The sequence below is a fragment of the Musca autumnalis genome, unplaced genomic scaffold, assembly GCF_047663935.1.
Source record: "Musca autumnalis isolate F117 unplaced genomic scaffold, ASM4766393v1 scaffold_3, whole genome shotgun sequence".
Taxonomy (NCBI): Eukaryota; Metazoa; Arthropoda; class Insecta; order Diptera; family Muscidae; genus Musca; species Musca autumnalis.
This window is the reverse complement of record NW_027411866.1, coordinates 246,665,447-246,677,382: the sequence shown is the minus strand read 5'-3', so window position 1 is coordinate 246,677,382 and position 11,936 is coordinate 246,665,447. Positions and strand designations below refer to the sequence as shown.

At 26.0% G+C, this 11,936-nt stretch overlaps 1 protein-coding gene across 3 annotated transcripts in view; it reads right to left on the bottom strand.

The window, feature by feature from the left end:
- Positions 1–10,513: 10,513 nt before the first annotated feature.
- Positions 10,514–11,936, bottom strand: part of LOC141399246 (uncharacterized) — a 318,788-nt gene continuing 317,365 nt past the window's right edge. For 2 of the 3 annotated variants that reach the window (XM_073977634.1, XM_073977635.1), the window contains exon 13: positions 10,514–10,693. In XM_073977634.1, the coding sequence (XP_073833735.1) occupies positions 10,633–10,693 (61 nt within the window). In that variant the 3' untranslated portion in view covers positions 10,514–10,632. Of the gene's footprint in view, positions 10,712–11,936 lie in introns of all 3 variants that reach the window. The other variant, XM_073977633.1, reaches the window with a different exon arrangement.

The window sequence follows — 11,936 nt, the reverse complement described above, 5'->3', positions numbered from 1 at the left end:
CATTCCAATAATACGGCATCCTTCCATCCAACAGAGCTTTCACTCATTGGATAAATTTCATGTTCATTCATTATTGAACTGCAGTACAGATACATTGTCCAAAATGCATGTTTTTAGGAAAATTGTCGGATTTTCTACTTTATTAAACTGAATTTCTTGACGTGGGCTATAAATGTTTGATAACTTCCCTACTTTTATTCAGTCTCGCAAATATAATTGAAGTGAGTTATTGGCGTTAAATAAGTTTCATTGAATCTAACAAAAAATAGTTACACTTTTTGTTTTCGGCAAATACGGCATTTTAATCAAACCATTCCCGTTGAAAATTGAATATGTTCAATAGATTCGCATTTCACCTGGTTTTTATTTTTAGATTGAGTAAATAAACTTTTTGTACGGTCACTGTATTTTTAGACCAATATTTCTTCATTTAAATTTAAATAAAATATACACTGCGTGCGTATAAATATGATATTAAATATACACCATGCAGGTCTTTGAATGGAAGTTAGTCGCAAATTAGTCTTACGTGACTGGAGTTTTTGCTTAAATCAACACAATTTTTTTTACAGTGTATACCAATGTTTCATTTTACGATAGACTGTGTGCGTATAAGTGTGATATCACTTATACGACACGCAGTTCTTTTAATTTCATTTTATGGTCATGTGGTTCGCATTTTTTTTAAATCCACACAAAGTTTTTATAACGTATACTGCTGAATCATGTTAAGAAAAATTGGTCATGTCATTTTTTTTTTATTTGGATAGCTTTATTTATATTTATTGTAAATTTTCCAGCAATACCAAACATTTTTGCTATTATGCATTTGATATGCCATATTTTTCAAAAATCTCTCCGATAAATCATTAGCCTTAGCCCGAAAGTAGTAAAAACAATTTGGTGGACATCGTACATCACCAAAATTCAGATATCAATAAAGAAGACAATGGAATTTTCAAGTGAAAATTCCATTTCAAAACTTTGAAATCGTAATAAATTGTGGGGAAAAATATGTAGTGTTGATCAAGTGCTGCCAATGTCTAGATTCGTATACACTATGAATGCTGTTCATAAAATACTGGTTTCTTCCGTGAAAGTCTAAAAACAATTTTGGTGAACAGCGAACTTCACCAACATTCAAATATCAATAAAGCACATAAGGTAGATCAAAATATTTCAAAAGTGTTGCCTAAGTTAATATTCATGAATGTGTCGTCAATGTTCATATTCGTGCAATTGATGAACGTCATTCCTTAAGCGAAAAAAGAACATCACCAAAATTGAAATATCAATAAAGAGGACAATGGAATCGGGCATATTTTAAAACTTTGAAATCCTAATAAATTGTGGAAAAAATATGTAGTGTTGATCAAGTGCTACCAATGCTCAGATTCGTACATATTATGAAGGCTGTTCATAAAATACTGGTTTCTTCCGTGAAATATTGAAAATAAATGTGGTGAACTTTGAACTTCACCAAACGTCAAATATCAGTAAATCACATAAGGTACTTCAAAATATTTCAAAAGTGTTGCCCAAGTTAATATTCATGCATATTATGCATTTGTTGTCAATGTTCAAATTCATGCAATTTATGAACGTCATTCCTTAAGCGTAAATCACCAAAATTCAAATATCAATACAGAAAACAATGGAATGGGGCATATTTCAAAACTTTGAAATCCTAATAAAGTGTGGGAAAAATATGTAGTGTTAGCAAGTGCTGTCAATGCTCAGATTCATACATATTATGAATGCTGTTCATAAAATACTGGTTTCTTCCGTGAAAGATTAAAAAAAATGGTGAACTTCGAACTTCACCAAAATTCAAATATCAATTAAGCACATAAGGTAGTTCAAAATATTTCAAAAGTTTTGCCTAAGTTAATATTCATGCATATTATGAATGTGTTGTCACTGTTAATATTCATGTAATTTATGAACGTCAGTCCTTAAGCGAAAAACTGCTTTCATTCGTGAGCGACAAAAACAATAAGATTTGAAGAGTTCAACGATTGTTTTTTTATATACGACAAACCCAAATACATGAGCCTTGTTCCAGAACTAAAAAGTTTTTACAATTTTTACCACTTTTACACATTTTACCCGAAAAACCGTTCCCGTACACAATAAAGTTGAAAATGTTCTCTTTAAATACAAATGGCGCCGAATAATGCTCTCTTTAAAAACTTTTTACACGACAAATTTGAGCAAGCAAAAAATAGTAACATGGTTGCCGGCGTCTGATTGGCTGGTACGCTGATTTTGACATTTGTGCTAGCTTTTTTGGGGTTTTTTCATTTTTGCGTTCCCGAACTTTTTGAAAAAACTTTTGTGTGAGAAAAAATGTTCTCCCATCCTTTCTACTATTATAAAGTATGGGAACAAAGCTATGGTCGTACATAAAAACATTTTTGATGTGACCCTTGGTGCGCATGTTTACTATTTTCATCGAGGTTAGCGTATAGTTTGTACCTTTCTTTATTTTTGACATTTTGATTTCAGAGTTATTTATTTTGAGCGATTTGGGACTGCTAATATTATATATATGTCTGTGTAATTTAATTTGAGTAGTCGTCTACTTGGAATTTGAAGTCACCAGGCAATCTTGGTTGGCAGCAAACAAAGAAAAAAGTCAGAGTTACTTTATCTGATTAATTTTTTTGAATTTTATCGATGTTAATTATAAGCTATAAGTCTCATAATTTAATTTTTAATTATTGGATATAACAATTCTATTGTAGATTGTTAATTTGGAGGAGCATTCCTATCCACTTCGCAGCTCTCATCAGTTGGTGCCGAATCAAATAGGTTTGGAGTAAAAACAATGAAGTAAATTTATTTCCCTGGATTAAGATACAAAAAGGTATGAGAATATACGTCGACTGTAGTCGATTACAGTTTGAATCAAATAAGTTAGTAAGGATGAAAAGAGTGAAGGTAGTCAAAATTAATCCGATTCCTATACCACCAAAAAAAGTAATTTTTTATCACTTCAGATATTTTTTAGATATGTACAACTCTTACGTTGTTCGTTATAAGCCATCCATTTTATTATTTAATTAAATTTAACTGGAGCCGATTTCCTATACCACCCAAAAAAAGTAATTTGGTATTGGTATTGAATCCAATCGGTTCGGCCTTAATACAATGAAGGAAGCCTAAGTTGATGTATTGGTCTTACATTAAGACATCCAAATCCTAATGTGGTAAATCGTGCGTATGTTTGTTAATTTCATATCTGTTAGTTATAAGCCTTATCTGTTTACATTTTTTAGCGATGTTTTTTTTCTAAATATTTGCATAATAATTAAGGTCGTCGATAGTTTTAGATAATTTTATTGTGGTCAATGGGGCGTATGTTACTTAAATATTAAATATAATTTGTAGTAACTACAGACGTTTTATATACCACCACAAAATAAGTCATTCCGTATTGGCATTGAATCCAAACGGTTTGGTCCCAATACAGTGAAGTTGGTTTATTGGGCTTACATTAGGACATCCAAATTCTAGTGTGGTAAATAATGCGTATGTTTCTTATTTTCATCTGTTATCTGTTACATTTTTCAGAATTGTTTTTCTAATTATTTGCATAATAATTTAAGGTCGTCGATAGTTTTGGATAGATATTATTTTCTGTGGTACAATTAACCCACATAACGCCGAGAATGTTTTGCGAGAAAACTTAAAATTTTTTATGAAAATTTTATTTTTGTGATTTTTTAAGCATTTTTTAAGAAATAACTTTTCTCTCTAAAACGTATAGTTTTCCTGTAATCGGGCCTTCTTTTGAAAGTTCCAAAAACTTTGGAGGGTAATATAGGTGTATCCTTACATCCCAATCCCTTGATTTTGATTGAGAAAATACTCTTACTATATTCCTAACAAATTCCTTTATATGATTCTAACATTTTTGATTAATTTTTTATCGCATGTTTAAATTTTTCATCAAAAGTCGAAAATTACAAAAAAGTCGATTTTTTTGAATAGCTTGGGTTTTTGGCCAATTGCGTGGAAATGCGTAGGTCAAATGAAGCGTTATCAGGGTGAACTTACAGATAACAGACAATACTATAACAAAATGCAAAGAAAAAAACACAAAAATATTCGAAAAAAACAGAGTTTTACGTAAATTTTTGCAACCATTTTTTTGTGGCGTTTAATCGACCAGTGGCTTTATCTGGGTTAAACAACCAAAATTCTATTGTGGTCAACGGGGCGTATGTTTACTAATTTCATCGATATTAGTTATACGCCATCCCTCTCACTTTAGATATTTTTTCATCACTTCAGATATTTTTTCAATAGGTACACCTCTTACTTAAAGTCTCTTCGGTATATACTTGGTAGCTGGGGTTGTAAAAAGCATATCCATGAAGTTGTTCGTGGTTCGCATGGTTACTAATACCTTCCCTGAAATTCAGTGTTTGTCATACACATTTCAATCTCAGTTAATATACAATTTAATATTATGAACATCATAGTATTTAGCAGATATACACGAAATTTGAACGTATTTAAAGTTTTTTAAATTATTTTTAATTTTTCAACGATAATGAATAACACTGTGAACCGAAATTTTGGGGGGTGGAAAATTCCTTTTGGGGGTGAAAGCCCTTGATGAGTATATACAGAACCCCAAAGGTCAGATCTGCCGTGAGTCGAACTTTTGAGTTATGGCGTGATGAATTTTTCACTGGAGTCCCTAAAAGCCATCAGAATTTAGCGTTATATGTTTGTTCGCTGTTGTTTTGGGTTATTTTTGATATGACATGTCTTCAAATCTAATGGGGATCTTTTTCGTAAAACATTTCGACCTTCTAACTCGCTTCCTTGCATTTCCTTTTCGTCCTTTATTTCAAGAACCGCATTAAAAGTACCACAAGATGACAATTTTCAGCTTCGACATGTTCTGCAAAAATGACAACTATTCGATATTGTCGCGTTTTCATAGTCCTTTTAACATTTACCCTGTTTTTGTTCAGAACAAAACCCCCCAGCCCTCGGGTTCCATTTTCTTGCACAGTGTAATTTAAATAAATATGTATTACGCCCCGGCATTTAATCTAGTACATATGGGGGTATGCTTGTTTTGTTTTTAGCGTATCACTTATACGTCACATGAGCCGTTTACAGAAAAGCCCTGCAAAAAGCTGAGAATTATGCAATTCACATATATTTCCCTTTATAAGTTTGAAATATTTTTTTTTACATCCAAATCCCATCATACCAGCAAAATTGTATACAAAAATGTAAAAAAAATTGGGTTTATTTTGTAGTTTGTGGCAGCCACAAGTGCTTACGAACCATCTCTGACTTATTAAGCCTGTCGTACGGAATTAATTATTATCAAACTTTCACTAAAAGACAACAAGTAATTTCTAAAAAAACATATAATTTACTACATAAACTACACTCCATATTACTTTGTAATCATTAATCCATTATTTTCTAATTACTGGTAATGCAGAATGTAGTTTGATTACATTACTTTTCAATGGTTTATTCGGCTCATGTGGCTCTTGTACGTTGGGATTTCTTAAAATTATTTCGAGTTCTCTCTCTTCCACAGTTTATAGAATTTTTAAAGCTATTCTTTTTAGTAGAATTTAAGGTGAACACCAACAGGTGAAGCTGAAGCTGGTGCCAGAAAAATTAGTCAAAGATTTTGAGAGGAAAGTATCTGTGGGGATAAATTTACATAGATTCAAACTAGAAGATTTACACATTCATTAACCGCATAGTTTAATAAATTTATTGGTAATTTTCTTTTCAAGTCTATTTTTTTCATTTCTTTACCTTTTAAAAATATATGGAAATACTCGTTCTTCTCTTCTTAATAAACCAAAATTTGAAAATTGAATAGTTTTCTTTTTAAATTCGCAAAAAAATATTTCCGTTTTAAATTTTAGTATTTTCTGTTGTGTACCACCATTTGTTTATATTAGTTTCAGATCATTTAATTTTATATTTTGGTTCTAATTTTTGGGTTTCTATTGTTGTTCTGTTTTCTTTTTTTTGTTGCTTTATGTTCTATTGGTTTTAATGAATTCCTAAATTATACTTAGCAGGGTATGGTTTTTGTTGTTATTTCTATTAACACATATATAAATATTATTTATACAGTTTTCATTTAAATTCTGTAATCACACCACAGCTGTTTTTTATTTGGAAATTTAACACAGAATATAACGAAAGGATTTAAACACTTTGTAGGATTCAATAAAGCCAGGCTGACAAAAGTTCAAATGTAATGCCTAATCACTATAACAATATTTCCATAAGTAATGATATTAAGCCGTATGAGTAACGACATACTTTATGGTGCATTCTTCATAAAACAAATACCTTTATTTGATTATTTCATGGGAAACTATGTAAAAGAAAATATAAATATATACACCAAAGAAATTGAAATTTTTCAGAATAAATTGTCGCAAATACCAAAACCGTTATACGATAGAAGCAAAATAAATTTGAATTAGGGGAAGAAGGAAGGAAGAAGGAAGAATCCTTCTTCGTGGATTAAAAAAAAATTAAAAAATCTTGGATTTTTTAAAACATTTTTTTCAAAAATAGTGGATCTTTTAAAAATATTTTTTTTTTTAAATCGTGTATTTTTTAAGAACATTTCTTTTTCAAAAATCGTGGAGTCTTTAAAAACATTTTTCAAAAATCGTGTATTCTTTAAAAACATTTTTCAAAAGTCGTGGATTTTTTAAGAACAATTTTTACAAATAGTCAATTTTAAAGGACAATTTTTCAAAAATCATGGATATTTTTAAAAACTTTTTTAAACACGAATTTTTATAAAACGATTTGATTTCTTAAAAAAAAATTTCACAAATCCTGTGTTTTTTTAATCTTTTTATCCAAAAATCGTGGATTTTTTAAAAGTATCTTTTTTAAATAATTTTTTAAAAATCGTTACTGTTGGTATTTTTTAAATAATTTTTTAAAAATCATAAATCTTGTGTTTTTCAAATTTTTTTTTAAATCGTGGATTTTTTAAAAATATTTTTTTTCAAAATATATATATTATTTATATTTTTTTGAAAATTGGGGATTTTTAATTTTTTTCAAAAATCGTGAATTTTTAAAAATATTTTTTCAAAAATTGGGGATTTTTTAAAAGTTTTAAAGAATATTTTTTTTCACAGATTCTCGATTTTTAAAAAATTGTTCTATTCACAAATCGTGAATTTTTAAAATAATTAAATTAAAAAATCGTAGATTTAAAAATATTAATAATTTAATTTTAAAAAAGCATATTTTATATTTTTAAAATATATTAGATATAAAGATATTTTTAAAATATTTTCAGAATCAGCAAATTTTTAAAAATATTATTTTTGAAAAATAGATTTTGAAAATATTTTTTTAGAAGCCGTAGATTTTTTACTATATCTTTTTACGATTTTAACAATATTTTTAGAAATCGTAAATTTAAAAACATTTTTTGTCACAAATTATGGATTTTTTAAAAACATTTTTTTAAATTGGTAATTTTTTAAAATATTTTTTTTAAAAATTGTGTATTTTTTTAAAAACATTTTTTTAAAAATCGTTGATTTTTTAAAAATATTTCTTTTTCAAAAATCGTGTAGTCGTGAAAAACATTTTTCAAAAATGGTGTATTCTTTACAAACATTATTCAAAAATTTTTAAAGAATAAAAATATTTTTTAAAAGCGTAAATTTTTGAAGACCGTTTTTAAAAGCATGGATCTTTTAAAAACACGAATTTTGTTTAAAAGATTTGATTTTTAAAAACAGTTTTTTCAAAAATCCTGTGTTTTTTTCAAACATTTTTAAATTTTTAATTTTTTTTAAATCTTGGGTTTTTAAATACTTTTTTAAAAATCTTGGATTTTTTTAAAACATTTTTTTTCAAAAATCGTGGATTTTTTAAAAATAGTTTTTTCGAAAATTGGGCTTTTTTAATTTTTTTTTAAATCGTGATTTTTTTAATATTTTTTTTCAAAAATCGTGGATTTTTTAAAAATAGCCTTTTCGAAACTGGGGTTTTTTTAAATATTTTTTTTTTTAAATCATGAATTTTTTAAAAATTAGAGATTTTTAAACATTTTTTTTAAAACCGTGAATTTTTTAAAATATTTGTTCATAAATTAAAGATTTTTTAAAAGTTTTAAAGAATATTTTGACCACAACCATATATCGGGAATTTTTAAAGATTATTTCTTTGTCAACTGTTAAAGTCATATTTCGTGGATTTGAAAAAATTGCTTTTCACAGATTGTAAATTTTTAAAAAATTGTTCGATTCACAAATCGTAAAGTTTTAAAATAATTAATAAAAAATCGTAGATTTAAAAATATTAATAATTTAATTTTAAAAAAGTATATTTTAATTTTTTTCAGAACAAAGATATTTTTAAAAAAAAATTTAGTAGTAAAAGTAGATTTTTAGAAAAAAATATTTTTGAAAAAAAAAATTTTTTCAATATTTTTTTTAGAAGCCGTAGATTTTTTACAAACATTTTTTAAAAATCGTCAATTTTTGAAGACCATTTTTAAAAATCATGGATATTATTAAAAACACGAATATTTTTAAAAAAGGTTTGATTTTTTAAAAACTTTTTTTTTCAAAAATCCTTTGTTTTCTAAAACACTTTTCCAAAAATCGTGGATTTTTTTAAATTATTTTTTAATCATTTTTTAAGAATCGTAAATCTTGGATTTTTTTATATATTTTTTTTTTTTGTTAAACAATCGTGGATTTTTTAAAAATATTTTTTTCAAAAATCATGGATTTTTTAAAAATATTTTTTCAAAAATCATGGATTTTTAAAAAAATATTTTTTTTTCAAAAATCATGGATTTTTTAATTTTTTTTTTAAATTGGGGATTTTTTAAAAGTTTTAAAGATTATTACTTTGTCAACTATTACAGGCATATTTCGTGGATTTGAAAAAGTAGTTGTTCAATAAGTAAATTAAAAAATAGTAGATTTAAAAAATATGAATAATTTAATTTTAAAAACGTATATTTAATATTTTTTCAGAACAAACTAAGATATTTTTAAAATATTTTTTGGAATAAGTAGATTTTTTAAAAAATATTATTTTTGAAAAAGAGATTTTTTCAAATTTTTTAGAGCGGTAGATTTTTTACAATATCTATTTACTAGAAATCATGTTTTTTTTAACAATATGTTTTAGAAATCGTAAATTTATAAACATTTTTTTCACAAATCATGGATTTTTTAAAAATATTTTTTCAAAAATTAGGGATTTTTAAAAATGTTTTTTTTTTCAAAAATCGTGGATTTTTAAAACATTTTTTTTAAAAATCTTTTTTTCAAATATCGTTGATTTTATAAATCGCGGGTTTTTTAATTATTTTTTTAAAAATCGTGGTCTTTTTAAAATTATGGATTTTTAAAAAAATTTTTCTTAAAAATCGTGGATTTTTAAAAATATATTCTCAAAAATCGTGGATCTTTAAAAATATTTTTTTTTCAAACATCGTGGATTTTCAAAATATTCTTTTTCCAAACATCGTGGATTTTTAAATTTTTTTTTTTTTTAAACATCGTGGATTTTTAAAAATATTTTCTTTTTCAAACATTGTGGATTTTCCAAATTTCCAAATCGTGAATTTTTTAAAAGCAACTTTTTTAGAAATCGTGGATTTAAAAAAAAAAAAAAAAATTAAATCGTAGATTTTTTAAACTTTTTTTAAATTGTGTATTTTTAAAAATATTTTTTTCAAAATTGTGGATTTTTTAAATATATATTTTTTTAAATCGTGGACTTTTTAAAGATTTTTTTAAGATATGGCGTATTGTATTCTACCAACAAAACTTTATTTAAACTCCAATGGAACTCTGATACATTTTCAAAATTTTACACTTGAACTTTTACCACCTTTTGCTTCCATTTCGCATATTTTTTCAACATTTTAACAGACATAACATCATTATTTGTTTTCAATCAGCCAAATTAAATTAAACATTTATAAGAAACATTTCTTGTAGCTGCTCACTCGCTCTCCATATGACTATCAACTTCCTTAACATGCGTATTAGTTTTTCATTCATCTTATGTAAATATATAGTAATTATTATTATTTGTTCTGTTGTCAACTAAAACTAAAACATTAATACTATTCTCAAAAAATAATACCCTAAAATACTAATAGTATTTTTTAATCTTTTTTGTTAAATATGCTTTTTTCTTTAATAATGTCCATACTCCAAAAATATGCTCTGAACAGGTGTCAGCTATCTTTCATCTTCTCTTCGCTTAATCTCATCATCACATGCATGTTTTAACAATTTATAGCTCTCAACATTTTCAGCATTTGGTTGTTAGTTTTTTTTTCTAAATTTTAAACTTAAATTTTATATTGGCTTGTAACAATTTCCTTACTTACGTTTTTTTGTGTTTTTTTTTTTTTGTGTATTTGTTTTTCTTTTTGCGCTTTTGTTCAATAATTAGTTTTGTTGTAATTTGCTACATCTTCATTATTATTTAAGCCTATGGATTTTTGTTGTTTGTTGCTGTTGTTGTTGCTGCTGTGGCTGCGGCATTTTATGTCATTTTTTTGTAATTTTTCTTCTTGAGAAATTTATTAACCACTTTACGAAACAGATTCGGTTTTATTCATAAATACCCTAGTGTAGCATAGGTCTTGGTAAAGGTACCATCACTGGTTGTAACATTCCTGTAAAGATAAACAATACTACAATTTTATATATATGAAATTGGATTGTTTGTTATGGCGGCTTGGATCAATGGTGGTGGATGCAACGATTTTCAAGCGAGATTCAACAAATTTGGCAATCAGTTCTATAGTTTGATGCATAAATAATAAATACAATATATTAGAAAAATAAGCGCAAATTCAATGTTGTATTTTATTTATTGTTCTTTGCTGCCGATGGTAAAATGTGGTTGCTTTATTGAGAGTGATCATAATCATAATAATTCTCGCTTACATGCTGACAATTTGAACTTATGCTAGGGCTATTGTATGTGTCACACTATGCGAACACATCGCATGCAACTACATGATAGTTGTACTGTGTGTTGCAAGAGGGTATTGCACAAAACCAATAACTCCAATATTCAAAGAATAACATTTAGGGAATCACCATAAGAATAAATGTCGATCCTAAACTTTTTTCTGCTATTTTTCAAGGCATAATGTATTTTTTCAAGGACCATCGTGGATATTCGCCAGAAATCGTGATGTTTTAAAGAATATTTTATTCACAACCATATATTGTGAATTTTTAAAGATTATTTCTTTGTCAACTATTACAGTCACATTTCGTGGATTTGAAAAAATAGTTTTCCACAGATTGTAGATTTTTAAAAATATTTCGATTAACAAATCGTGAATATTTTTTAGAAATCGTGGATTTAAGTAAAATTAAATTGAACAACCGAAGAAATGTTCAAAATATTTTATCAGTATACGTAGATTTAAAAAAAAGAATATTTGTAAAAAAGAGATTTTTTTAAATATTTTTTTAGAAATTCTACATGTTTTAATATATCTTTTTACGAGAAATCATGAATTTGTTAAAAATATTTTTTAGAAATCGTAAAATTTTTAAACAATATTTTTTCACAAATCGTGGAATTTTAAAAAATATTTTTTTACAAATAACGGATTAAAAAAAAATATTGTTTCACAAATGGTGGATTTTTAAAAAATATTTTTCACAAATCGTGGATTTTTAAAGAATATTTTTCACAAATCGTGGATTTTTAAAAAATATTTTTTCACAAATCGTGGATTTTTAGAAAATATTTTTTCACAAATCGTGGATTTTTAAAAATATTTTTTCACAAATCGTGGATTTTTAAAAATATTTTTTCACAAATCGTGGATTTTTAAAAATATTTTTTCACAAATCGTGGATTTTTAAAAATATTTTTTCACAAATCGTGGATTTTTA